Source organism: Oryctolagus cuniculus, chromosome 6 (genome assembly GCF_964237555.1).
Source record: "Oryctolagus cuniculus chromosome 6, mOryCun1.1, whole genome shotgun sequence".
Classification (NCBI taxonomy): Eukaryota; Metazoa; Chordata; class Mammalia; order Lagomorpha; family Leporidae; genus Oryctolagus; species Oryctolagus cuniculus.
In genome coordinates, this window is record NC_091437.1 from 35625845 (window position 1) to 35651195 (window position 25351).

Genomic DNA, 25351 nt, shown 5'->3' on the forward strand with positions numbered 1-25351 from the left:
CTAAGCCTCCTCTTCATCTATCCTCTCAGCATGTGTTTATGTTGAAATTGTAATTTTAAGTTATTCTTAGTGATCTTTATTGCAGTATGAAAGGTTTTTATGAGATTGCTATGAGGTCCAAGCCTGGATGCCTCTCTCATTATTATTATTCTGTTTCACCCATGCCAAGTGGGATGATACATCATTATCCTACTCCAAAAGCCAAGGAGTTTGAACTGAGCCAGAAAAATGAGGTCTAGACCCTAGACTCCATTGCTGCTTCTCTTCCCTGACCCCTCTTCTCATTTCTCAGAAAGATTACCTTTTCCTATGTGCTTTTATAAAAGTTCCAACAAAAAAACAATCCTCTTCACTCTGAATAAATATTGCATCATTGCAAATCCAAAATTCCTGATTTTGGTTTATTGTATGTCTAGGCTTGTTAAAATTTCAATATTGAACAGTAACTTCCTTGATTACTACTTTTTTGGATTAAGTTGGTGGCTCTTCTTTTTTGAAAACATGCCTCCATCTCATGACCTAGGATAAATGGTAGAAGAATCCAGCCATTTAGGGGAAGTGTTGATAGCTACCTGGGAAGTAATATTTCAAAGTAGTGCATGTTGATATATATGAACAGTAGTGGGAAAAGTAAGAGTTACATGAGTAAGTAAAATATTCAGATGCATACAGATATAAGTATATCCTTGGATCCAGACTAAGCATTTTAAAAACAAGGGAGTTAAATCTCAATAGCTGAAGTAGTACCATAGATCAGCAGCAAAAATCATAATTGAATTTCAATTCCCTTATATGTATATTAAATAAACGTAAATGATTTGTGTATAGTCAGGTAATATTTATAAATAAATGCATAATGTCTATATAGCACCTTTACTTGAAAAAATAATGTATTTTTCTCTTTATAAAAGATATGCTTAGCTAAATTTTGGAAGTCAGCTGTATAAGTTGGGGCTATCTTTTACTATGCATGAAGCAGTGACTTGTCTCACATCTGCTTCCTTCTTCCACACCCACCTTCCTTTTTGTTCATTTATGTTTTTCTGCATGATTTAATATATTGAAATATCATTAAATTTTGAGATTCTTAAGATTTTCCTTTCAGAATGATACAGAAAACAACATTTAAACTGCTGTCTTCTACTTCATCTGTAGCCAAAAGACTAAATCATTGTGAATAATTACCTGTAATTTGTTTATAACCTTCTATTATCTCAACTTCTTATTTAAGGAGCTAATTCAATGATTCTCCAAAGAATGTTTCTTCCCTTTTCCTTTAAGTTGTAGTTTAAAAATATTTCACATTGTCTCAGAAACCTAACAAATTGATTACTCAAATTTCCAACTTTTTAAAATATATACATATGAAATATGTATATATACATAAATATATATATACTTATGAAAGATTTTTCTCTCCCCCACAGCATTTCTGAGCCAATACATGGATTTTTGTGCTGCCAAGCTTTGTTTTGGTGAGTAGGGTAAATGTTGAAAATATAGAATTGAAAGCATTCAAAGAAAGAGGGTAGAATTGTACTGCAAAAAAAAAAAAAATCTATTGGGAAGGAAAAAAACCTCTTGATGGTTGCTGAGAGACAGGAAAGGAAAGAATGAAAGGTAAGGAGGGAGCAATATTTAGGTGAACAGTGAGAGTTCAGAGTTTGAGAGTTTAGAGCAAGATAGGAGAAACAAGTACCAAAAAAATAAAGTTTTTGAGAGCGGGGGAGAAATGTAACAGATATTTTAGAAAGGCTACCATAGATTTCATGATGGAACATGGCAGACTACTGCTGTGTTGTCTTCCAGTGTTTGCTGGTGTTTTCCAGCTCTTGTCCCTATTGGACAGCGCATTGTGCTTTGACTCTGTCCTGTCTAGTTACAGAATGAGAAGGAAAGAAAGGAAAAGAAAGTGAAGGGAGGAGAAAACACTGGACATGGGATAGGAAGGAGGAAGGCAGCCACAGGGCCTGAACCCAAGCCTACATAATGTTTGTGTATCAAAGAACTGCTCTTGATACTATTTCACTTCACAAGAAAAAACACTGCAAGATCATGACAAGTAGGCAAACTTCTGTAATCATCATTAGGACACTTCTGGGCTTTTATTAAGCGTGTTTCCATTTACTCTGTTCTTCCTCCTTTCACGAAATCTTCAAGGAAAATTTAAACACAGTTTTTAAGGTTATTATTTAGCATCTTTGAAACATTGAATGCCTAATATCTAACTTACAACTTTTGGTAAAGAACTTTAAGGCCGGTGTCGCGGCTCACTAGGCTAATCCTCCGCCTGCGGCTCCGGCACCCCAGGTTCTATTCCCGGTTGGGGCGCTGGTTCTGTCCTGGTTGCTCCTCTTCCAGTCCAGCTCTCTGCTGTGGCCAGGGAGTGCAGTGGAGGATGGCCCAAGTGCTTGGGCCCTGCACCTACATGGGAGACTAGGAGGAAGCACCTGGCTCCCGGCTTTGGATCAGGATCAGCGCGGTGCGCCAGCCACAGCACGCCGGCATCAGAGGCCATTGAGGGGTGAACCAACAGAAAAGGAAGACCTTTCTCTGTCTCTTTCTCTTTCTCTCACTGTCCACTCTGCCTGTAAAAATAAAAATAAATAAAAATAAAATTAATCCAATTATTTTGATATATAATATATGATTTATTTGCCCATAGATTACATTAATCTCTTGTGTTTCAATTGGGTATGTTTTGCACTATAATCTATGCGTACCTTAACTTGATCCATTTTTCTCTGTATTTTAAGTAGCAGTTTGTGGTTTGAGACAGATTTTCTCATTATTATTATAATTATTCTTTATTTCTTTTGTTCCTCCAAAGAAAGTTACCAGCACCTCACTCTTTGAACTACCTTGCAAATAAATTGACCATGACAGTTAATGAGATTTATCTAAATTATATGCACAGTCTCTTTTCAAGGAGTTAAAACTCTAAGATCTTCATCATGCCTATTTTTCACTTTGCAGGAAAAGGTAAATAATAGCTCTGACATTACATCCTTTAAATATTTAATTCAGTAACTTTAAAATCAGTATTTTTAACAACTTAAAAATAAAACTTTGACTTCTTTTTCACTCAATAATTGGAAATCACTAACATTTGACTGCAATAATGATTTGAGAATTCATAAGTGGATTCTTGTCCAGAGGTATACTTGCTCCTCTACAGCTCTGGTTACAGTGTAGAATACCTGTCTCCTTAGGTATATACCTTTGATGAATTTGGCTCTGAAAATCCCAGTTACACCCAAAATTCCACTCCCCTGGAGTGGCTGACTCATCTGGACCACAGACAGGTAGCACCAGTCTGAAAGAGTCCTGGGGCTCAAGTGGAACTCACCCAAGTGAATCATCCCTTTAATGTATGAAACCTTAGAGGAAAGAGCAGAGAGAATGTATTGGTTGTCAGGAAAATGCAGGCTACTAGTGGAAATGACATCCTCTATTAATAAGATCTAAGGAGTGACTCACATAATTGTCCTAATTTTTAAGATTGATGGGAAGAATGTCACATGTTCCAATAAATACCTAAAGCATGTGGGACTGCACTTGATTTTAAGAATAGGATTTTTATAAAGAAGGTGGAGATCCCAACTGCCTCTATCATGTCTATATAAATGTCTGATTGTGTGTTTTAGTGCTTTCTGGGGAGTGTCTTGACAGAGAACCTGAGCGGGACAGGTAGCCTTGATCTGAGTGGGCTGACTGACACCATGAAAATAGCAGGTGTCTTTCTGCTCCTCTCTCTGGCTCTTTTCTGCCTTTTCTCAGGTGAGTTTTTGTTTTTTCTTAAAATTAAGATCCCATATCTGTACTGAACTGGAGATGACAAGAGTAGTAGTACAACATATTCAAAATTCTAACAAACTTGATATGAAAGACAAGTTAAGAGACATCATCATACCAGTGCTGGTAGTGATTATGATGATGATCATGGTAAGGGTGATGATGATAAAGCATCACTTGTTGAGCTTAAATAAATGGGCATCTAGGCATGTGCTAAGAGGTTTTCTGTTCAATCTCCAAAGGTGATATTCATAGGTAGTCATATCCCTAATCTACTTATACAAAACTGGCACCAAAAAGTTAATAAAATTGCCAAAGGACTTGCAACAAGTAAATAGAACTTATAATTTGAATCCAGATCACAATTGATGTTTGTTCCATAGAACTAGTCTAGAGGATGAATAACTGCAATAAATACTAGCGTGGCTTTTCCAGTACAAAAGAAACTTTCCTGTCCTTAGTTATCAGTACAAAGGGGCTCATGGAATTGAAATTGAAATTGAAATTGAAATAGGGGAAAATGTAAACTCAGTGAGGAAATCCTTGAATTGAACCTTGGTGTGCAGAAACATATATGTTGCCGGTGAACTAAACAAGTTTTTCAAGCAGAAAAATATCTTTGGTCACTTTAATGAGAAAAAAAATCTTAAGATGATTCAGTGCACGATTGTACATCAAGGTCGTGTTTTTCGTTACAGGGCCATCAGAACAGGTGGAACAATTATATATATTTACTCTCTTCTTTAATATTCTACTGTGTTGTGTTATAGCAGATAAAGCACATGCTGGAGTCTGTAGACCCAAGATTTAGTCCCATCTCTTCCTGTAGAAGGTTGGGTCAGCTGGAGAAATATCTCAATTGTCTGAAAAATTTTCTCATTTGTAAAATGCTAGCAGTAAGACTAAGTTCTTGGTATGTCCACGTCTCGTGTATCTTGTCTGTGAAAATAGCACATGAATTTAGCACTATTAAAGATTTTAAATTGCAGAACATGTTAAAAAACATTTTATCAATGAGTTTTAGCTTCTGGAAAGTCTATGGATCACTGTTGCTGCTCATATTTATGTAAACAAATGAAGTTTATTATATGAAGAAATGGATAAAGGATTCTTTCGATATTATGGAGTAAGCTTGATTATTAGAGCTAAATAACTTAAAATTATAGTGCAATCAACTGCTGAGATGGTAGAAAAATGCATCCAGCCATGTTACAATTTAGTTGCAAAAACAGAAAGTAATTGCTATCATCATATTGCTTCTCTTTGCAAAGGAAGATATACTGTTCATTAATAGAATGTAGTTGACTGCTAAACCTAATTTACCAAAGTGTAGACTACTCTACCTAAGTTACCAAAGCATAAGTATTTCATAAATGTACTAGGTATTATTTAGAATGAGTGTCTAAGAGCCTTAATGTTAGAACACAGAAATAAATTTATTCTGGCATTTCCACTTTATAGCTTTGTGACCTTTCTGAGCCCAATTTTCCTCATATATAAGTTGAGGATATAAAAGAACGATTTCCGTGTGGGGAACTGAATGATAAAAATGTATGTAAGGTGTTTAACATAGTAGTTGAGGTGTAGTAAATATTCAACAAATGTCCAATTAATATGATGATTATAACTAAAATGTGATTAAATTGAGCACTAGATTGGACTCAGGCATTGTGAGCATTGGTCCCGGTTCTGCTGTGCCATTTACCACATACGAGACATTGGGCAAAACTCTGCTCTTCTCATCACCATTTTGTGCATGGAGAATTAACAGATAATCATAATAATGAGTTTTCCATGGGTATGAGAACTGCTAAGAGCGTTTACAAAAATATAGACTCCCAGGCCCTATCAGATTTTATATCATGGACTTTTCAGGGATTACTCTAAGAATTTGTATGTTTAGTAAACTCACACTGTTAGTTATGAATTAGTGAGGTTAGTAATCACCACTGAAAATGTTCAGTAACTTCCTTTCCAATTTAAAGCCTCATTCTGTCTTTATCCCCATTAATAGAGATTGAACAAGAGGCGTCTCCAGTTGTTCTGCTATGAGTGCTGGGCAGTCCTGGAGATGGAGTGTACTAATCTATACTGCTTCTCACTAAAGGGGCTTTGGGCTTATGTGAAGAGCTGTTGCGGTACTAGGCACACCTCAGAAATAGCTGCAGATAAAAATTCAGCAGCAATTTCCAGGACTATACCTAGGATTTTTACAATTTCCACTTGTTAAACCACCGGGCTATTTACAATGATCCAAAATTACAAAACAAATATGAAAAGGGAGGAAGAAGGAAGGAAACAAGATTGTATATATTGACTTTTTTTTTTCTCTTGAGGAATTTAGAGAGGTGTAGAAGTAGAATTGGTCAAAGAGAAGAAATTAAGTTGGTCTTTACCAGTTTACATTTGGGCCAAGTCTTTTTTTTTTTTTTTTAAGATTCATTTTATTTATTTGAAAGATAGAATCACAGAGAGAGGTAGAGACAGAGAGAGAGGTCTTCCATTCACTGGTTCACTCCCCAGATGCCCGCAATGGCCGGAGCTGTGCCGATCTGAAGCCAGGAGCCAGGAGCTTCTTCCGGGTCTCCCATGTGAGTGCAGGGGCCCAAGGACTTGGGCCATCCTCCACCACTATCCCAGGCCATAGCAGACAGCTGGATGGGAAGTGGAGCAGCTGGGACTAGAACTGGGGCCATATGGGATGCCGGCACTTCAGGCTAGGACTTTAAGCCAATGTGCCACAGCACGGGCCCCTGGGCTAAGTCTTTAGAGTTGAAGTCCTGCACAAAGCACAGGAGAGGGTAGGGCATTGTGGTACAGTGGATTAAGTCAGCATATCCCATGAGGGAGTGATGGTTTCAGTTCCGGCTACTGCACTCCAATCCAGTTTCCTGTTAATGCATCCTGGGGAGTAGAAGGTAACAGCTTGGCCGGCGCCGCGGCTCACTAGGCTAATCCTCTGCCTTGCGGCGCTGGCACACCGGGTTTTAGTCCCGGTCAGGGTGCCGGATTCTGTCCCGGTTGCCCCTCTTCCAGGCCAGCTCTCTGCTGTGGATGGGAGTGCAGTGGAGGATGGCCCAAGTGCTTGGGCCCTGCACCCCATGGGAGACCAGGAGAAGCACCTGGCTCCTGCCATCGGATCAGCGCAGTGTGCCGGCCACAGCACGCCAGCTACGGTGGCCATTGGAGGGTGAACCAATGGCAAAGGAAGACCTTTCTCTCTGTCTCTCTCTCTCACTGTCCACTCTGCCTGTAAAAAAAAAAAAAAAAAAAAAAAGAAGGTAATAGCTAAAGTGCTTGGGACCTTGCCACCCCCATATGAACCCAAATAGAGGTCTGAGCTCATGGCTGCAGAGGATTCCAGATCTGGTTGCAAGGATTTGAGGAATGAACCAGCAAATGGAAGATTCATTCTCTCTCTCTCTCTCTCTCTCAATCTCTCTCTTCTCATTTCAAGTAGATGAAAATAAATAAACCTAAAAATAAGGTACAGAAGAGCAATTTTGAGATCCAAAAACAGACAAATAAGCAAACAAACTGAATACCTTTCCTAAATACTTGTAGCACAGGCTTTTAGGAGGAACTTCATGGACTGAACCTTGAAATGCAAATATTTGAGAGCACTTTTCAATCCAGCTTCTCCAAAATGAGACCATAGACGATAGTAAATTAGTGACAGAGGTAGGACTCTAATATGAATCTCCAGATCCTTAAATGTTCTCCCATCCTCTCCCAACATTCTACAAATGTTGCTTCTTCAAAAAAAAGATGGCTATGAATCAATCAGCATCCCAGTCTCTACTGCCCCTCAAGAAGTGAGCAGGCATTAATAGAAGGAAACTCACAATGTGCTTTGGTTTCTTGAGATCACCAAGAACCAGGAGCAAGCATTGGTGATTTTCTGGTTTCGTAAAGCTTGCAATTCGTAAGTTACACTGTTCGGATTTTGTGCTTTTTTTTAGGTGTCTTCACTCAAGAAGGCAAGGTGAGTGACTTTTTTTTTTATTAATCTGTTCTTCTGATCTGGGTGGGTGCATGGCTAGTATTCTTTGGCAAAAAAAAGAAGTTTGTCTGTGGGTAAAAGGGCAAAAATAATGAGTTGAACAATTTTTGCAGGCCAAATGTAAAAGTCAGTGAAATAATTACTTTTAAAAAACTGTAATCCTTCTATGGGTATGAAATTTTTAGTTTAAAACAGGCTTACATACATAGTCTCACGTTTTGTCAAAGGAAAATGAACACAAATAAAAGTAAGATGGCTCTAAGATAAAAATTCATGTCTGTCACTGATTTCACTGTGTGATACACTTTACTTGACTTCTCTGAGCTTCCATATTCAAGACTACAGAAAAAAAAGGATATTATCCCTATTCACTTCACAGACTTGAAGTTGGGCTTAAATTACACAAAGTATCCCACAGCACTTGGCAAACTGTAAAAGGTTATATGTAGATTAGTTATTGGCTAATAATTAATAGCCTCTGAAAGAGTTAGGAAGAGGTTATTACTGCTTTCTTAGAAACAAGAACTTAAAGTAGGCAGAAAACTTGTTCAATGTTCTGTATTCAGGACACACAGACTAGTTCACTCAAATCTGAATACACTTTGGGGTTAAAAATTGAACTAGGAACAATTTATCCCCATTGGTGGGCTTTATATTTTCCAAACTTCATCACATCTCATATGTGAATGGGATTCAATGATCTATAAAGCCCTTCTCTGCCCTAAATATCTGAATTATTATGAACCAAGCCTGTCTTGCCAAGGCTGCTATCTCTTGTCCCCTCAAATATAAAGGACAGAGAGATGCCACTTCTCTTCTTCATGGCTGGAGGAAGGGTGGACTCTCAGTAACAAGCAGAAAAAATTGAAACCGAAGTTAAGAGCATGCCTGCTCAAGTCTGATCCAGCCAAAACCAAAGAAACGAAGATTTACTGACACTCAAACCATTCTTCTTATGCCAAGAATTCTCTCCATGATGAAAGAAGTGATGGAAGATTATAATTAGCAATCTAAATTATAGACCTTTAGCATTTTTATATTTTTTCAAAAAGATTATTCATGCTAAGCAAACACACATTCCTAGACTTGTGGAACTTGTGTTCCAGTAAAATTTTTTCTCATAAATATACTTGCAAGTGACCAATATGTTGCTCCCTTTTTAATTTGCCAAGTAGGTACATTAAATCACATAATAATAATAATAAGTAAAATAAAACTGTTTGCCATAACTAGTATTTCATTAAGAAGCTGTAGTATAATTCCAAAAGATTCTCAGAATAAGGATTTTTTTAAAAGATTTATTTGAAAGGCAGAGTTATAAAGAGAAGAAGAGACAGAGAAACCTTCGGTCCGCTGGTTCATTCCCCTAGTGGCCATAACAGCCAGGGATGGTCCAGCCCAAAGCCTGTGTTTCCAGGTCTCCCATGTGAGTGCAGGGGCCCAAGCAAGTGGACCATCTTCTGCATTAGCAGGGATCTCGATCAGCAGTGGAGCAGCCGGAACTCAAACTGGCACCCTTATGGGCTACCGGTGCTGCAGGCAGAGGCTTAACCTGTGCACCACAGTGCTGACCCCAGGATTGTTTTCAAAAGTGAGTAAATTTTACTTTTTGAATCAGTCACTATATTGTCTTTGATGTTTTTTTAATATTATTTTATTTTACTACCAGATTCTGTATTTGAAAATCATATTCTTAAAGACACATTTAAATGAATAGTCTAGTTTGGAATTAACAGAACAAACCTCTTATAAGCAATGAATGACAATCATTTTCATTTATAATACTTTGGCATATTTAGGTTTATTTTTGTTGTAGCTTAAGATAAAAATTGGAGAATTTGAGTACAGTTAATTAAACAACATTTCATGACTAGAAAGAAGTTGAGGCTCTTCATTTTTCCTGAACAGCTTTATTTTACCTACAAGTAATGTATTGACCAAATAGCTAAATACAACTGCATCTACAACTTTCCCATCTACAGATGGGAAAACTGAAACCCAGAAAGAGGAGCCGGTCAGCTGAAGGCTACTGGTCACTGTAAAGCTGTAGTCCCCGTCTCTGGATGTCAGACTCTATATTAGTGGATTTTAATTCATAATAGAGAGCAATTGTCAGTGCATGTGAAAAAGCTTTGAGCAGAATTCTCTAAATCAGCATACGAGAGCGATTAATATCTTGAAGCAAAGAATAGGATAACAGCAGTTTAAAGTAAGATAAGTTGTCTCCACGTGCAGGGAGGATGTGAAAGTAAGAGAACTGCTGTATTAGTTCAGACAAAAAGTTTTGAGAGCTGGTATAGGTAGTAAATCTGGGCTTAGCCACGAGGCCTTGAGGTGAAGACACACGTAAAAGGTAACACTAAGAAATGGCAGTGTGGCGATCTGAGGGCAGCTTAATGAATCTGAAAAATGCTGTTATGAAAAATGGAATATGGGATGCAAAAATGAAAGCTGGGATACAAAACTTTGAAAGAAAAATTCAGTTATATTTTGGACATACATAAGCCGTGTGAATAAAGTTATTTACTAAAGGTGCCTTTTATACTCTGAAAATCAAGAATCAAAATTTGAGATAATGAAGTAAACTCATAAAAACAAGTATGGGATTTATCTGTTCCTTTTGTGAAAATGTTTGTAGATGAAATCAAGAATATAAAACCACCTTCTCGATTATTATAATTAGTATTCTGGAGGAAAAATAGAAGACAACCAACAGAGAACAAACGGGGGGAGAACCAGTAGACCAAATTTTCAAAACGCTGAAGTGATGAAGAGTAGCACTTATCATAAAGAAGTCATCAGATTTTATACATGGCCAATGGGTGTGTCCCAAAAGGCACCATTTTAAAAATGAAGTAAGAAGGAGAGAGAGAGAGAGAGAGAGAGAGAGAGAACACAAACTAGCTGGGCCAAGCCGAGGCCAGAAGCCCAGGACCCTATCCAGGTCTCCCACATAGTTGGCAGGGGCCTCTGTCCCCAGGATGCATAAACAAGAAGCTGGATTGGAAGTGGAGTAGCTGGGATTCAAGCTGGCAGTTCCGTGTGGGATGCAGGCATGTGAAGCAACTGTGCCAAACACTAACCCTGAAAGGCAACATTTTTGAGAGCAGCTTCAGAAGTGCAGAGAGAGAAATAGGGCGAGAGAAAGCCAAGGCAGGCAGTGGTTAAGAATACTTGTATGGCAGATGATGGAGCTGATTTAACCACACAGATAAAAGTTTTTAAGTGAAAGGAAGAAGAGGTGTCATTCTATACCCCAAGTGTGTGTGTGTGATTTCAAATTTTCAGTGGCTTTACTTGTAACCTAAAATGCTAGACTAAAATATTAATTATATTGAGCCTTAAGTTGACTTAATAGCCATATTAGCCCATTTTTTTTTCCAACCAAGTCAAATGATTTTTGTTTTCAGTATTAGTAAAGATGACTAATCTAGGCACTACAATCTCTCTATTCCAAACTGTTTTAAGAGGTGCAATTCTATGAAGAACCTCAAGAGGTCAGGCTAATACTGAATACTGACATCTATGTGCAGAAAGTAATAATTTTCTAGAGTGGAATATCTCAGGTGATAAATGGAGTTTCTTGCCAAATCCAGTATCAATCTAAAGAACATTTCAAAAAAATGCAATATCACTAAAATAGAGTAAACATTAATGGGTTCCCCAAATTGTAGAATTTGGTAAAATATATGTCGTTAGTGTTTATAATCCCAACCTTCCACATAGCACGTGATATTTTACAAATATTTTCAAACAATTAACCCCTATGAAAATTTAAACTCAGAACAATGAAGTTCTTTCATAATGTAATATAGCCAATACATGAGAGAAACAAAATCTAAACCCAGGCCAGTCTAATTCTAAGGGACAACCTCACAATGCTGCAGCCGATTTGGGACATTTTTATTAGAGTCTAGGGCATTTCACCTTTCTCAAGTCCCCTGAGTGCCTCCAGGGTGAAACCTTGAGGGAGATGTAGTATCCTGCCATCAGCCCCAGGCTAGACCTGCTTTGACTTCCACTGACAAACCAATCATTTGATTTTCATAGAAAGGCATTCTATGTGTATAAAACATACATATTTATATGCAAGTATATAAAATATTAGTATATAAAATATTTACATATAAATAAATCAAAGAGTAGAAGTTCAGGTGGAGAAATCTCAGTCTACTTCTCCTAAAATTGTGAACACTGTGTTCTCTTTCTAGTCCCAGTCCTGATGCCCCTTGCCTCATTTGCCTTATGCCTCCCTAAGTGGGTGACTCTGCAGAGACATCTGTCACCTTCCACCGCCTCTGAGGCTCACAGAATGTGGTCCTCTTTTGTCTGCAGCCACCAAGCTATAACTTCTTACAAAGTGCATGGAGAGTGCTCTCTATATGTAAAAGAGAGAGAAACTGCACCCCAAAAAAGTTGCTTTCTTTCTAACTCAACTAAAGGACAAAGAATGTAAGAACTTTATTTAAGTAAGTTCATCAAAAGTAATCACTGCTAACCCTTGGACCATCACAGCTGAAAGGAACCTTAGATACCAGCTAGAATCCATGTAGATCATTTTATATGAATTCCAGATGGCTCTCAGAACTGAGTCAGGAGAGGCTGGCAGAAAAAAAGATTTCTCTCTATACTCCTAATACAGAATGATTTCCAATATTCTACATGAACTCTGTACAACTATTTTGGGACCACATTTTACCCCTTTAACAACACTGGGAAGATGGAAATTAGACTTGGCAAAGGTTTTTTGGTTGACAAAATTTAAATGCAAGTACTGTGTGCTTTGTTGAAGAGAACACAACTAGAGCAGAACAAACTCTATAGCATGATTCTCACTTTACTTCAGGGGTTATCAAAGGACACTATAATTTTTAAAAGTATGAAATGTATCTGTTCTAAGAAAGTTCGATCATATGCCAGTTGATTGACTTGCTTCTGTGTATTGAAAATGTTCTCTTAGTCACTTCCAAAGGACAGGTAAAGGGGATTGAAGGGGAAGGGAGGAAGGGAGGGTCTAGAAACTCTCAAAGTGAATGTTTTGCCCAAGTACTACTTCCATATCTGCTTTCTAAAGGACAAAAGAGGCTGGATCACAAGATCAGAGGGCCGATTGCCAGGGAAAGGTGTCTTAAGGAGACGCCTCTTTCAAGTAAGAGACTTTTTTGTTTCTTTTCCTAGTTGTCCTGACACCAGAGACTCACAAAGCTTTGACTGAGACACCCTTGGCTCAGCTTCCAAGTTGGCTTTGCTTGTCCCACTATGGCATCTACCCAACATGCATGGTTGTTACACACGTTCTTCTCTGCTTCCTTAATGGTGTACTTACTGAGAGAGAGTTCATTACTCTTTTTCCTTGACGTGACCAATACCCATCCCTGTGTCTTCTATACATAATACTTCATCAGTGCATATTTTGTTAATATTTTAAATAAGTGATTCCTTTTGCCAATGCTCATACATTTCCTTATTAAGTCCTTTCTAAAAATAAATTTTGTTGTATATATTTTGGCTTTACAAATGAAGCTATGGGATACATATCGATAATAAAAATATTACTATAGTGAAGCAAATGAATATATCCAGAATCTTACATTGTTACCCATTTTTCTATTGTTTTTGTGTCAAGAGCAGCTGAAAATCTACTCATTTAACATGAATCTCAAATACCTTACAGGTTTATGACCTGCATCCCTCCTTTTGTCCTTTGGGCTTCATAAGCTATTTTCATGAAGCCCAAGTGTTCTGACTGTAAGTGTGGTCAAAGGTTCATAGTGGCAGTTAGTTCTTAACTCTCCCGATGAGGATGTATTGGAAATCAAGTATATTAGACATTTGAAAGTTCTGGGTCAACAGTGAGGAAGAATATGTTCAAGCTTTTGTAAACATTTCCATTTTCATGAACATGGTATTCTCATCTGTCAACTGGCTGATATACTGTTGCTGAATATACCTCGTGAGGGTATTGCTCAGTAGTTTGATAATGAAGTAGTTTGATTATGAAACAATTGGTAAACATAAGACAGTGTTATTTTTAATGGAACTGGGACCCCAAAAAACCAAAGTTCCTCTAAAGTGTTATGACACTGCACACAAAAAAGTGGCTTTTAGAGGAGTTCGGTTTAACATATTGCATATCACATCCTTAATATTCAGTTTCCCTTACACGCCAAGTGTTGACTCAGTTGACATTGTGTTTAAAAGAAATCTTAGAACTTGAGTTTACTTCTGAGAGAACTCTATAGCCAAGGATATATTAGTAGCATAACAGCTACCATTCCTTCTATAGCGCCGTGGTGATAATTATTGAACAATCAACCCATGTTCTGAACAAGATTGAATTCAACATTAAAATACTTCTAAATACAGCAACTGAGGTAGCTGTTACTAAATTATAATAGGCTCACAAGTTCAAATTCAACTGACTCGGAGACAGAGTAGGTGACAATGGAAACGTTAGAATTTTATTTTCAAGGGATAGTAAGTGGATGTTACATTCACGGGGAAAACAAAAAAGTAATCAGGTAATGTCTTAGAACCCTTTACAGGGTCAGTTATAGCAATGCAGAAGGTGTGCTATCAACACAGTTGAAAAAATTAATGTAATTTAATGACCAAAAGCTACCCTCAATTGGAATGATTTATATGGGCCAAAAGTCCTAAAGATGGCATTTAACATCATTAACTTACTACTCAATACAAAAATGTAATGTATTTTCCATAATAAGCTTCCTGTTTCTCAAATAGTTAACATATTCTGCTTAAGCAGACAAGGAGAGCTATTTTCTCTTTGGAGATGCTGTATGTCACAACTATATAGATATACATGACTTTAAAAGTTTGTTGTCCACAGCTTCTGTTTTGAGGAACAATCCCTTAGATAGGATGCGCTGATGTGACTGTCACTGTGCTTACTTTGGTAGATTGACTGTGCCGAGTTCCGTGACCCTAAGATCTTCTGCACCAGGGAATCTAATCCCCACTGTGGCTCAGATGGTCAGACATATGGCAACAAATGTGCCTTCTGTAAGGCAGTGGCGTAAGTGTTATGCTCACCAAACCTGTCCATTGTGCACACAAACTTTAGGATATGATTGAGATGGCTATGTGGATATATTTTTCTTATTTTTTTACTTATTTCTAATTAAACACTTCAATATCAATGTCAGTACATAATGAACACATTGATTATGTCTGATCAATACCAAGCTTTCCTGAAGAGCAGGTCAATGGGGGAAGATGAGATATGAATAATGGATGTAAGCTATTGAAGGGCTCTGTAGTGTGCTGTGAAAAGCCAAATTCTGGGGCTAGCATTGTGGCACAGCGAGTTGACTCCAACTGGAATGCTGGTATCCCATATGAGTGCCAGTTCAAGTCCTGGATGCTCCACTTTCAATCCAGCTTTCTGTTAATGTGTCCCCCAGAAAGCAGTGGAAGATGGTTCAATTGCTTGGGCCCCTGCCATCCATATGGGAGACCAAGAAGGAGTTCCAGGCTCCTGGAATCAACCTGGCCCAACCTTGGCTGTTGTGGTTATTTGGGGGTATGAATCAGCAGATAGAAGATATATATATCTTATATATCTTATATCTATCTATATATATATATATTCTATTATATATATCTTATATATGTGTGTGTGTGTGTGCGTGTGTATCCCCCTCTCCACCCTCCCCCAACTCTGCCTTTCCAATAAAAAATAAAAATACCTGAGTATTTGGCTCGGCTTCTTCCATCTTCTCTCATAATAGAACTGTGACACTGTCAGCCCTTTGTCATTATTTTTTCCATCATTTCTGCCTTTCCCACTTGCATGTATACTTTCTCTTAGGGAGTGAGTACTTAGTATCAAGATGTCTAAGGTTCATCAGAACTCTGAGATATGTTTAATTGGTGTTTTCTACAGTTAGGCTGGATGGCACTTTTGAGTGCGTTTAATTAATCTTTGCAGAATCACAGGCATGGGTATCTATAGAATCAAATGATAAGAAGAGCCTTACCATAGTTAAACCTGTTTCCAATCTCTGGTGAGTTCCTATGGTATTGCACTGAACATTCGTTTGTCTTTCTGTTTCATAGGAAAAGTGATGGGAAGATTAACCTAAAACATCGTGGGAAATGCTGAATGAAAGCCAGTGTTTGGTGCTGGCTTGTCAGCACTCTCATTCTTCTGTTTTCATTTCTGCTTTACTTTTTCCTAGCAAATGCCTCAAATTTATGAAGACACATCTTTTACTTTGCCTGGGTCTTGGGAGTTCAATGTATGTCTATTTCTCTTGATTTGCTTTTCAATAAAGTAAATTCTGCCAAAGCACAGATTATGCTTTTACTTTGAGATCAAGTGTATATACAGGGGGCCGGAGTTGTGATGTAGCAGGTAAAGCTGCCACCTGCAGTGCCGTCATCCCATATGGGTGCCAGTTCTAGTCCTGGCTGCTCCACTTCCCGTTCATCTCTCTGCTATGGCCTGGGATAGCAGTGGAAGATAGCCCAAGTGCTTGGGCCCCTGTGCCCACGTGGGAGACCTGGAAGAAGCTCCTGACTCCTGGCTTCGGATCGGTGTAGCTCCAGCTGTTGCAGCCAATTGGGGAGTGAACCAGCGGATGGAAGACCTCTCTGTCTCTCTCTCTTCTCTTCTTCTCTCTCTGTGTAATTATGACTTTCAAATAAATAAATAAATATTTTTTTAAAAAAAGTATATACAGATGCACCTGGAATAACTGACCTGCTATCAAGAGACCTGTTTTTCTGATTTAAGTCAGTCATTTAGTCACTGTGAAATCTTGGAAAACTCCCTTTCTTTCTCTTGGAATATGCATGTGGATCATGACCATACACTGTGCTTCAATTATTTTAAAATACTTTTATGGGGCCAGCTCTGTGGTGTATTGGGTAAAGCTGTCACCTGCAGTGCCGGTATCCCATATGGGTGCCAGTTGAAGTCCCAGTTGCTCTACTTCCAATCCAGCTCCCTGCTAATGTGCCTGGGAAAGCTGTAGAAGATGGCCCAAGACCTTCAGCCCCTGCATGCAAGTGGGGGACCTGGAAGAAGCTCCTGGCTCCTGGCTTCAGATCTGCCCAGCTCCAGCCAATGCAGCCATTTGGGAATTGAATCAGCGGATGGAAGACCTCTTTCTCTCTCTGCCTCTGTTCTCTGTAACTCTGCCTTTCAAATAAATAAATAAATAATTTTTAAAATACTTATTTTTAAGTATTTGATCATATAATATTGATTCTTCCCCATTTAAGGAAAATATTTTATATAAAAGCAAGACATTTGTCCTCTACAGACCATAGTTTGTTCATCTCTCTGAAATGGTGGCTTTGGACTACATAATGTATGAAAACATACTGTATTTTGTTTCTCAGCAACATCACAGGGTCTACCATATGGAAATATGTTACAAAATGTTCAGTAGAGAATATAAACAAAATCTGTGAGAACCTATGTATTTAATTATAGTTAGTTTTGAACATTATTATGGACTGAGTTAACTGGATGAGACATTAGAAACCCTAAGGCCCTGAAGCCCAATTAGCAAATTGCTAAAGAAAACAGATTCAGTTGGAAGAAAACTGAAGGTTATAACACAGCTCTTGGGTCAGGCACGTAGCTCAGCAGTTTCATGTCCACATCCCAAACTGGAGTGCCTGGGTTCAAGTCTCAGCTCCACTTCTGATTCTAGTTTCTTGCTCATGCCTACTCAGGGAGGCAGCAAGTGATGGATCAAGTAATTGGGCCCCTGCCACCCATGTGGGAGACTCAGATTGAGTTTTTGTATCTTGACTGTTGTGGACATTTGGGGAATGAACCAGAGGATGGAAGATCTTTCTCTGGCTCTCTCTGTCCCTTCTATGTTTCTCTGTCTTTCAAATAAATAAATACTTTTTTTAAAAAGATAGTTTATTTTAAAAATAGAACACAATTTCTTTGATAAAGATCAATATCTAAGCATTTGTCTCAATTCTAGAATATGAATATATGTATAAGAAATCCAGATGGAAGCCCTGGGAACTCTTGAGTACTTTCATATAACACAACATGTTTTTATATATAATATATTCCTGGGAAATTTCACACAAAATACTTTAAGTGAATTTACAATGCCGTAACCTTCACTACAGTAACAGCCATTTACTGGGTACACACTCTGGGGTAGACTCTTAAAAATATTTGAAATACAGCTGTGCTTGTGAATAAGGAGGGCCAATGATGCTTTACTGTCAGAAAAATAGACAAAAATAATCAATATAATAAACATATAAATGGCATAATAAGGTAGAAGGTGACAAAGGCCATATAGAAAAAGATTAAGCAGAATTGCTAATAGTTGTACTAAATCAGATAGAGTAGTAATTTGGAAGATCCGGACATGAGGGATTGGACCTAGCAAATATCTTGAAGAAGAACAAAAATAGAAGCTAGACAAGTCCTTTGGACTGGAAGACACCTGTCATCATTATGGAATTATAATCTTTTGTGATCAGGATATTTTTGTTTATATATATATATAAAACTATATTTTAATTATACAATTATATAAACTATATATCTAGGTAGTTTGTAAACTACCTATCTTCTTTCCAGCTACCATTTTTGGAAATCCCCATCCCAACATTTTGTTCTTTCTTTCCTTGCTGTATTTGTAAATTTATTTTTCTACTCATTAGGAAAATCAAATCCTTTTCTTTACTTTCTACTCATTGAAATAAGTTAGCTCTTTTGATACAACAACCACTTTGCCTCTTTGGACATCTTGCCCCTGACATGGCCCACTCCTTCCCCTCTCTCCTTTTTGAACCCTTCCCTCAACCAAGCCAAATTCCTGTCCTCTGTCCTTCACACAACAGGGTCATTACCACTGCTTTTTCCTTTCCTGCATGAATGCCTCTAGTTCCATCTTCTGCTGCACTGACTACCCCTTCCTCCCTCCACACAAATCTTTTATCCGCATCTTAATCCTACCACTTATTTCAAGGAATCATATCTGAAAATTGTCAGAATATTGCCTCTTGTCTAGTGGCAAATTTTTCTTTGAGGATGAAAAGAAAAACTTATAAAAATAAATAACAGTGGACCAGAAATCTTCCATTTCTTAGGAAGAAGAGACAAGTCACATAAAAACAAAGTAACAGTCTAAATATGGGATTTGCATTACAGAGATGTATACATTTGTCAAACCCAGTCAATACACACTGAAGATTTATGCAAATAATTGTTGGAAAGGTTTATATTAAAAGACTATAAATGTTTAGTGAAGTCTTAGCTATGACATGCACAGTAAAAGTCTTGGGGGAAGGATATTGATGCTTACAATTAGTTTTAAATTGCATCAAGAATGGCTTAATGGATAGAAGATGAATAAATGATCAGATGTATAAGCAAACTAAAATCAAGTTGAACACACAGAGATAGAGAATAGGATGGAGGTTACCAGGGGTGGAGACAGGGGGGTGAAAGATGAGAAATAATTCAACAAGTTTGCAGTTAGGTAGAATGAACAAGTTTAGAATCTAATGTACAACATAAAGACTGTAGTTAACAATTTTGTATTCATACTGAAAATGTGCCAAAAGAATCGATATTTTAACAGATGCCCACAAAGGTAAGAAAGATGATTTATAAATTTGTTTTCATGTAGTAATAATTTTATTTTTGTACTATCCAAACATTTTGAACACCTTAAATATATAAAATAAAAATTGAAGATAAATATGGTAAAATGTTAGTGATATAATTAGGTTTATAGGTGTTAATTGTTGAATTATTTTAACATCACTATATATTTGAATATTTTCATTAAAACTTTTTTAAAATCGCAACACACAGTCTATAACAGGAGCAGATATTGACAATTGTGGATGCATTATTGTGAAATTCAGGACAGAACACACTGTTTCAAGCATAGTTTGTACTCTTTGCTCCATTGCATAAAAAGAATTTATTTTATCTAAACACCAGTATCTATTGTTATAGTTTCAGATGATAATGGGAACACTGTTAAAACTGACTCACCATCTTGTAATCATTAACTGTTCTCCTTCTTATGCTCCCACTCCAATTGTTGCGAAGTCATGTCTTTCTTAACTCTTCTCCTTCTATGATTTTTTTGAAGGTAAATTCACGACATGGTGTGTCAGCATTTAGGCTTGAATGAACATAGGTTCCTGGGTGCCTGTCTATGACAATGTGAAGGCTTCTTTAAGTGAAATACACCCCCCCACACACACATAAACAAATATTAAAATTAAAAAGGATAAACAAAAGAAAGCCAGAGAAAACAATACATAAAATAATGAAGTAAGTCATTACTAATGATGTCAGCTAAAAACTTTCATAATATAGCACACATATATATTATCAAATTTAAATTTAGCAATGGCTTTGAAGGCATAGTCCTATATTATTAAAAAAAAAAAAAACCCAGAAGCCTGAAATATAGAACTTTAAATAATTTGTCAACAATCATATAGTCACAGAATCAGAGTCTGAATTTAAACTCAAGATAATTAATGAAAATATCATAACCCTAAACCATATATTACACAATAATAATAAATTGAGTGACTTAAATGAAAGTGTTGAACTGGAGAGAATCTTCGTGATTATTAGGGAACATCAGAAATAAATGTATCAATGATTCAACAGTGACTCAAGCAAATATTCAAAGAGGTTGACCTGTGTCTGCCATATTTCTAGTGTGTGTGCTATTGTGTGAATTTTGTGATGAAGTTATGGTTTCAGCAGGAGAACTGGTTTCAAATGGATTGACTTGGGCTAGGCATGTAGTAAATGGGTTCCGTCATCTTTCTCTGAGTTTATTTTTTCTTTCAGAGCTGATGCCTGTGACTTTTTTACTTTTTAAAATTTTAATTTATTTCAGAGAGATAGAGAAGAGAGAAAGAGAGGAAGAGAGAAAGAGAAAGAAAACACTCTTATCTGCCTGTTCACTCCTCAAATGCCCACAACGACGTGGGGCTGGGCTGGGCCAGAACCAGGAGCTGGGTACTCAATCCAAGCTTCCCACAAGGTAGCAGGAATCCAATTACTTGAGCTATTGCTTACGGACTTTTTTTTTCAACAGGCAGGGTTAGACAGTGAGAGAGAGAGAGACAGAGAGAAAGGTCTTCCTTCCATTGGTTCACCCCCAAAATGGCCGCTGCGGCCGGTGCACTGCGCCAATCTGAAGCCAGGAGCCAGGTGCTTCCTCCTGGTCTCCCCTGCGGGTGCAGGGCCCAAGCACTTGGGCCATCCTCCACTGCCCTCCCAGGCCACAGCAGAGAGCTGGCCTGGAAGAGGGGCAACCAGGACAGAATCCGGCGCCCCAACCAGGACTAGAACCCGGGGTGCTGGCACTGCAGGCGGAGGAGTAGCTTAGTGAGCCATGGTGCCGGCCGCTTACTGGCTTCTAGAATCTGTTTTTGTGGGAAGCTAGAGCCACAAGTCAAACTCCAGCACTCACAAACATGACTCACATAGAGTAACCAGTGTCTTCAACCCAAGCAAAATGCCTGCATCTTATTAGGGGTGAGTATTTGGTATAGCAGTCAAGATACTACTTGGACACCTACACCCCATATCAGAATACCTGGATTTGAGTCCTGTCCACTCTGGTTCCAGCTTCCTGTTAATAAACATGCTGGAGGCAGCACATGATCACTCAGGTGTTGGGTACCTGCCACCCATATGGAAGTCCTGGTTCCAGCCTAACACCACCCTAGCTTTTGCAGACATTTGGGAATTTATATTTATGCTTTCTCTGGTTTAGTTGTTTTCAACGTGCAAGCCTTAATTAATATTTTGAAGGCTTGATGTTAATGCTTCTGTAAATGTTTGTAGAATCCACCAGTTATCTGTTCTACAGCTTATCTTCATTAGATGCTTTTGATTATCATTAAATCTCCTTACAAGTTGTAAGTCTACTCAAATTTTTTATTTCTTTGTAATTCCGTTTTGGCAGTTAGTATATTTCCAAGAGTGTATCCATTTTATTTGTTATTTAACTCATTGGTGTGTAGATGTTCATAGTGTTCTCTTATAATTTTAAAATTTCTTTATTAATAGTAATGTCTCCATTTTCATTTCTGATTTTAGTACTTTGAGTTTTCTTTTTTTTCTTAGTTCATTTACCTAAAGCTTCAACAGTTTTGTTGCTATTTTCAAACCATCAAGTTTTGGTTTTATTTGTTTTCTCTATTGTTTTTATGATCTTTATCTAATTTATCTAATTTACCTGTCCTTTAATTATTATTCTATTTTATCTCCTTCTTTTGGTTAGATTTCAGTTTAGATTGCTATTTTTTATCAGATCCCTTAAGTTAGACAGTTGGTAATATATTTGAGTCCTTTCTGCTTTTTAAAAATAATTTTAAAATTTTAATTATTTTCTTTTTATTTGAAAGGCAGAGAAACAAATAGATGTGGAGAGGTCTTCCACTCACTAATTTACTCCCAAAATGCCCGAAACAGGCAGGGATGGGCCATGGTGAAGTCAAGACCCAGGAACTCAGTCCTGGTTGAGTGGCGGGTGGCAGGGACACAAGTACTTGAACCACCTGTTGCCTTCCCAGAGTTTGCTTTAACAGAATACTGGATGCAGAGCAGAACTGGAACTTGAACCAGCTACTGTAAATGGGATGCAGGGGTCTGAAGCAACACCTTAACTGCTGCACCAAATGTTCACTCCTCTTTTTCCTTAATTAACATAACAACATGGAGTTTTATGAGCACCAACTTTGTTATGAATAATTGGCTAGCACACACATTTTATAGGTGGTTTTATTTTTACTATTGAATTAATAGTTTTTGCCTTGTAATTTTTTGCTTAATTTCTTTTGGGCAGGGGTCCTATGAGAGCAAGATTCTTGTCAGTCTTTATTTATCAGTTTATCTCCAATATATAAGGCAATAAGTAACAAAATAAATGCAATTGGGATCAGTAAATACAATTTAGAATTGTCAGAGACAATTCATATAATAATGTTTGGTGAAATTTTTAAAAATCACATATCTGCATAGTCTAGACTGATACAAAGCATTTGATTTCAAGATATTGAAAATTTTTACAAATGAGACAACATGTAAATGTAACAACCCATTAAAACAGACACTATCACAGCAGAGACAGAAGAGAAAAACTGCAGACTGAGTACAGTCCCAGTATCTCTAGCTTGTAACCACTGGTTTAGAAAATCAGCCTTCACTGCTAGGGAAAGGTATGTTTTGATACAAGAACAAAGAATGATTGGAAAATGCCCAAGAGCACATTTTATACACACACACACACACATTTAAAACATTTGATGAAAATAAATTTGATAATAAAATTATTAAAAACATAATACAACTCAGATTTAATTTTTGTCTAAAAATATCTTGGAGGATGCTATGTGATTACAAAATATATAAAAGTCAAAGGTGGGTTAATGTTCAGGAGTGGAGTGAGGGTACCAGAGTGGATACAGAAAAACTGGCAGTAAGAGGTAGAAGAAATGAATCCTCAACTCTGTTGCCGAAAATATTTGTAACAACTTTTGCTGAGCAAGCGAAGCAGTTGTGGGAGAACAACCACACCAGTCTCAGGTCAGAATGAAAATGGCAATTATCTGAATTATTTTATTTTTATATGAATTATTTTACAGTAAACATTGTGCTTAAGCTCTCATTACAGAGAAAATTGCTGGCTCACCCAATAAAATATAGCTCATTTTGTAGCAATAATCTTATTGAATGCGCAATGCTTTCAAAATTTTATAGACTTAAGGAGACATCATGACATTTTTGCTTACTGAGTATGTAAAGAAGCATTGAGCCCTTCCCATAGGTGTCATAACTAATTATAGGTTCAGTTCAGGGACTTCCCAAAAATCTTCTTACCCTTTTATATAAGCAAAACCAACAGGATCTCATGAAAGCATCATCAAGTATGAATTCCTTCCCACCCGTCTATGGACACTAAGTTTTTGTTACTGAAATCCTAAAATCTGGAGGAGACTTGCTTCTACTTGCTGGCAGTATACGTACCTGGTTTGTAGGAGAGCGTTACGCCATGCTGCTTAGGTGAGGAGTGCGATGTGCACCGCAATGGATGTCTTTAAGACCAAGCAAAGCGAACTGTGGGGAAAGGAAATCCTCATTCTCCTGCATGGATCGCCCTCTTTATTCTTTCAGCTCAAATGTCATCTTTTCAAGGGTGTTGGGGCCTGGGTAACCTTTGTCCTCCTATCAATTCAAATTGCATGAGAAATCACTCTGTGCTCTCAGCATAGCTGTACTACAGAGAGCCCGCTAGGCTATGTACCCCAGAGTGCTGAGTCCCTGAAAGGAGTTGGATTTACACGTATGTAGTCTCTTTGTTTGGCGTTCTATAAGGAATTACGAGTTAAATCATAACTTACTAAGACTCAGTAATGTCTCATTCACAATGTTCATAAGACATCACATACATAATTTTAGGATAAGTGAAAATAATGTGTAAAAATATCTTCGTATATACTTCAACATGCTGTTCATAGACCTATAAGGAAATATGCCTCTTCTGAAGTGTAATGAAGTTATGAGGTGTGTATGTTCCCGTTCTGCAGAAACTGTCCTAACTGTACTCAAATGCCTGAAAATGAGCTCCAATAACTTCTGACATACTTGTGTTTGAATCTGTTATGCTTACCTTTATTTAATTAACCATTTTTAGAGCAGTTTTTAAGTTCACAGCAAAAGATGGGTGCATCTTACCTTGACAGCATGTAGCTTCTTAACCCAGAACTGGCGATAAACATTTAGCTGAGTGGTAGAGGGTTCCTTTGCAGAGCTTCTGAGCTCCACTCTGACCCGTGAACTCTCAATGCCTTGTCTTCCTGTCACAGAAACTATAGGCTCTGCTTTGGCTTCCCTTCCAAGTGGAGCACACAGTGAATAATCCTTGCAGTTCTCTCAGGGTTAGAACTGTTTTGTTGTTCCAGAGTTAAAAGCTCACGTTAATGCACATCTATTTGCATGTTCATAAAGATGTTGCCTTAGAGTAAGGCTACACTGGTCCTATGTAATGAAGTTTTAAAGTCCAAAGGGGCTTCAAAAAATTCATGGGAAATGGAATTAAAGATAGTGCACATTTTCTAAGAACTTTTTGAATCTCTTGTCTCAAAAAAAAAAAAAAAAACACAAACTTTTTAAAGTAATTTAATTACATCAAAGGATAGAGATGGATGCAAAAATATTCAGAATTGAATATATAAAAGAAACAGAATTCTGTACCAGCCTGGTCAATATCATAACATGATGCTTTAGTTTATAGTGATGAAAGTGATGTTTAATGATGGTGACTACTCAACACACTTATACTTTAGAATGAATTTTTTTAAATTAGCTATTTTAATTTTCTCTGTAATTCTATGGAAGAGATAGTTTTTACAATTCCACATACAATGTTTCATCTCATAAGATGAGAAGGCCTGTCCCAGACATTGTGATTCCCATGTGCTAATCTAGGAGATTCAGGGCATCTGTGTTTTTCTCAGCAAACCACAATTAGTAGAATACATTTAGAAATAAACTTC

General features: G+C 37.4%; 1 protein-coding gene across 1 annotated transcript; it reads left to right on the forward strand.

The window, feature by feature from the left end:
* Positions 1–3583: 3583 nt before the first annotated feature.
* LOC103347992 (serine protease inhibitor Kazal-type 6) lies at positions 3584–16430 on the forward strand. Its single transcript, XM_017341608.3, has 5 exons — positions 3584–3780; positions 7758–7780; positions 12873–12947; positions 14719–14834; positions 15878–16430. Exons 1-5 carry the CDS (start codon positions 3723–3725, stop codon positions 15921–15923), a joined length of 318 nt encoding a protein of 105 aa, XP_017197097.1. The 5' UTR covers positions 3584–3722; the 3' UTR covers positions 15924–16430.
* Positions 16431–25351: the final 8921 nt, after the last annotated feature.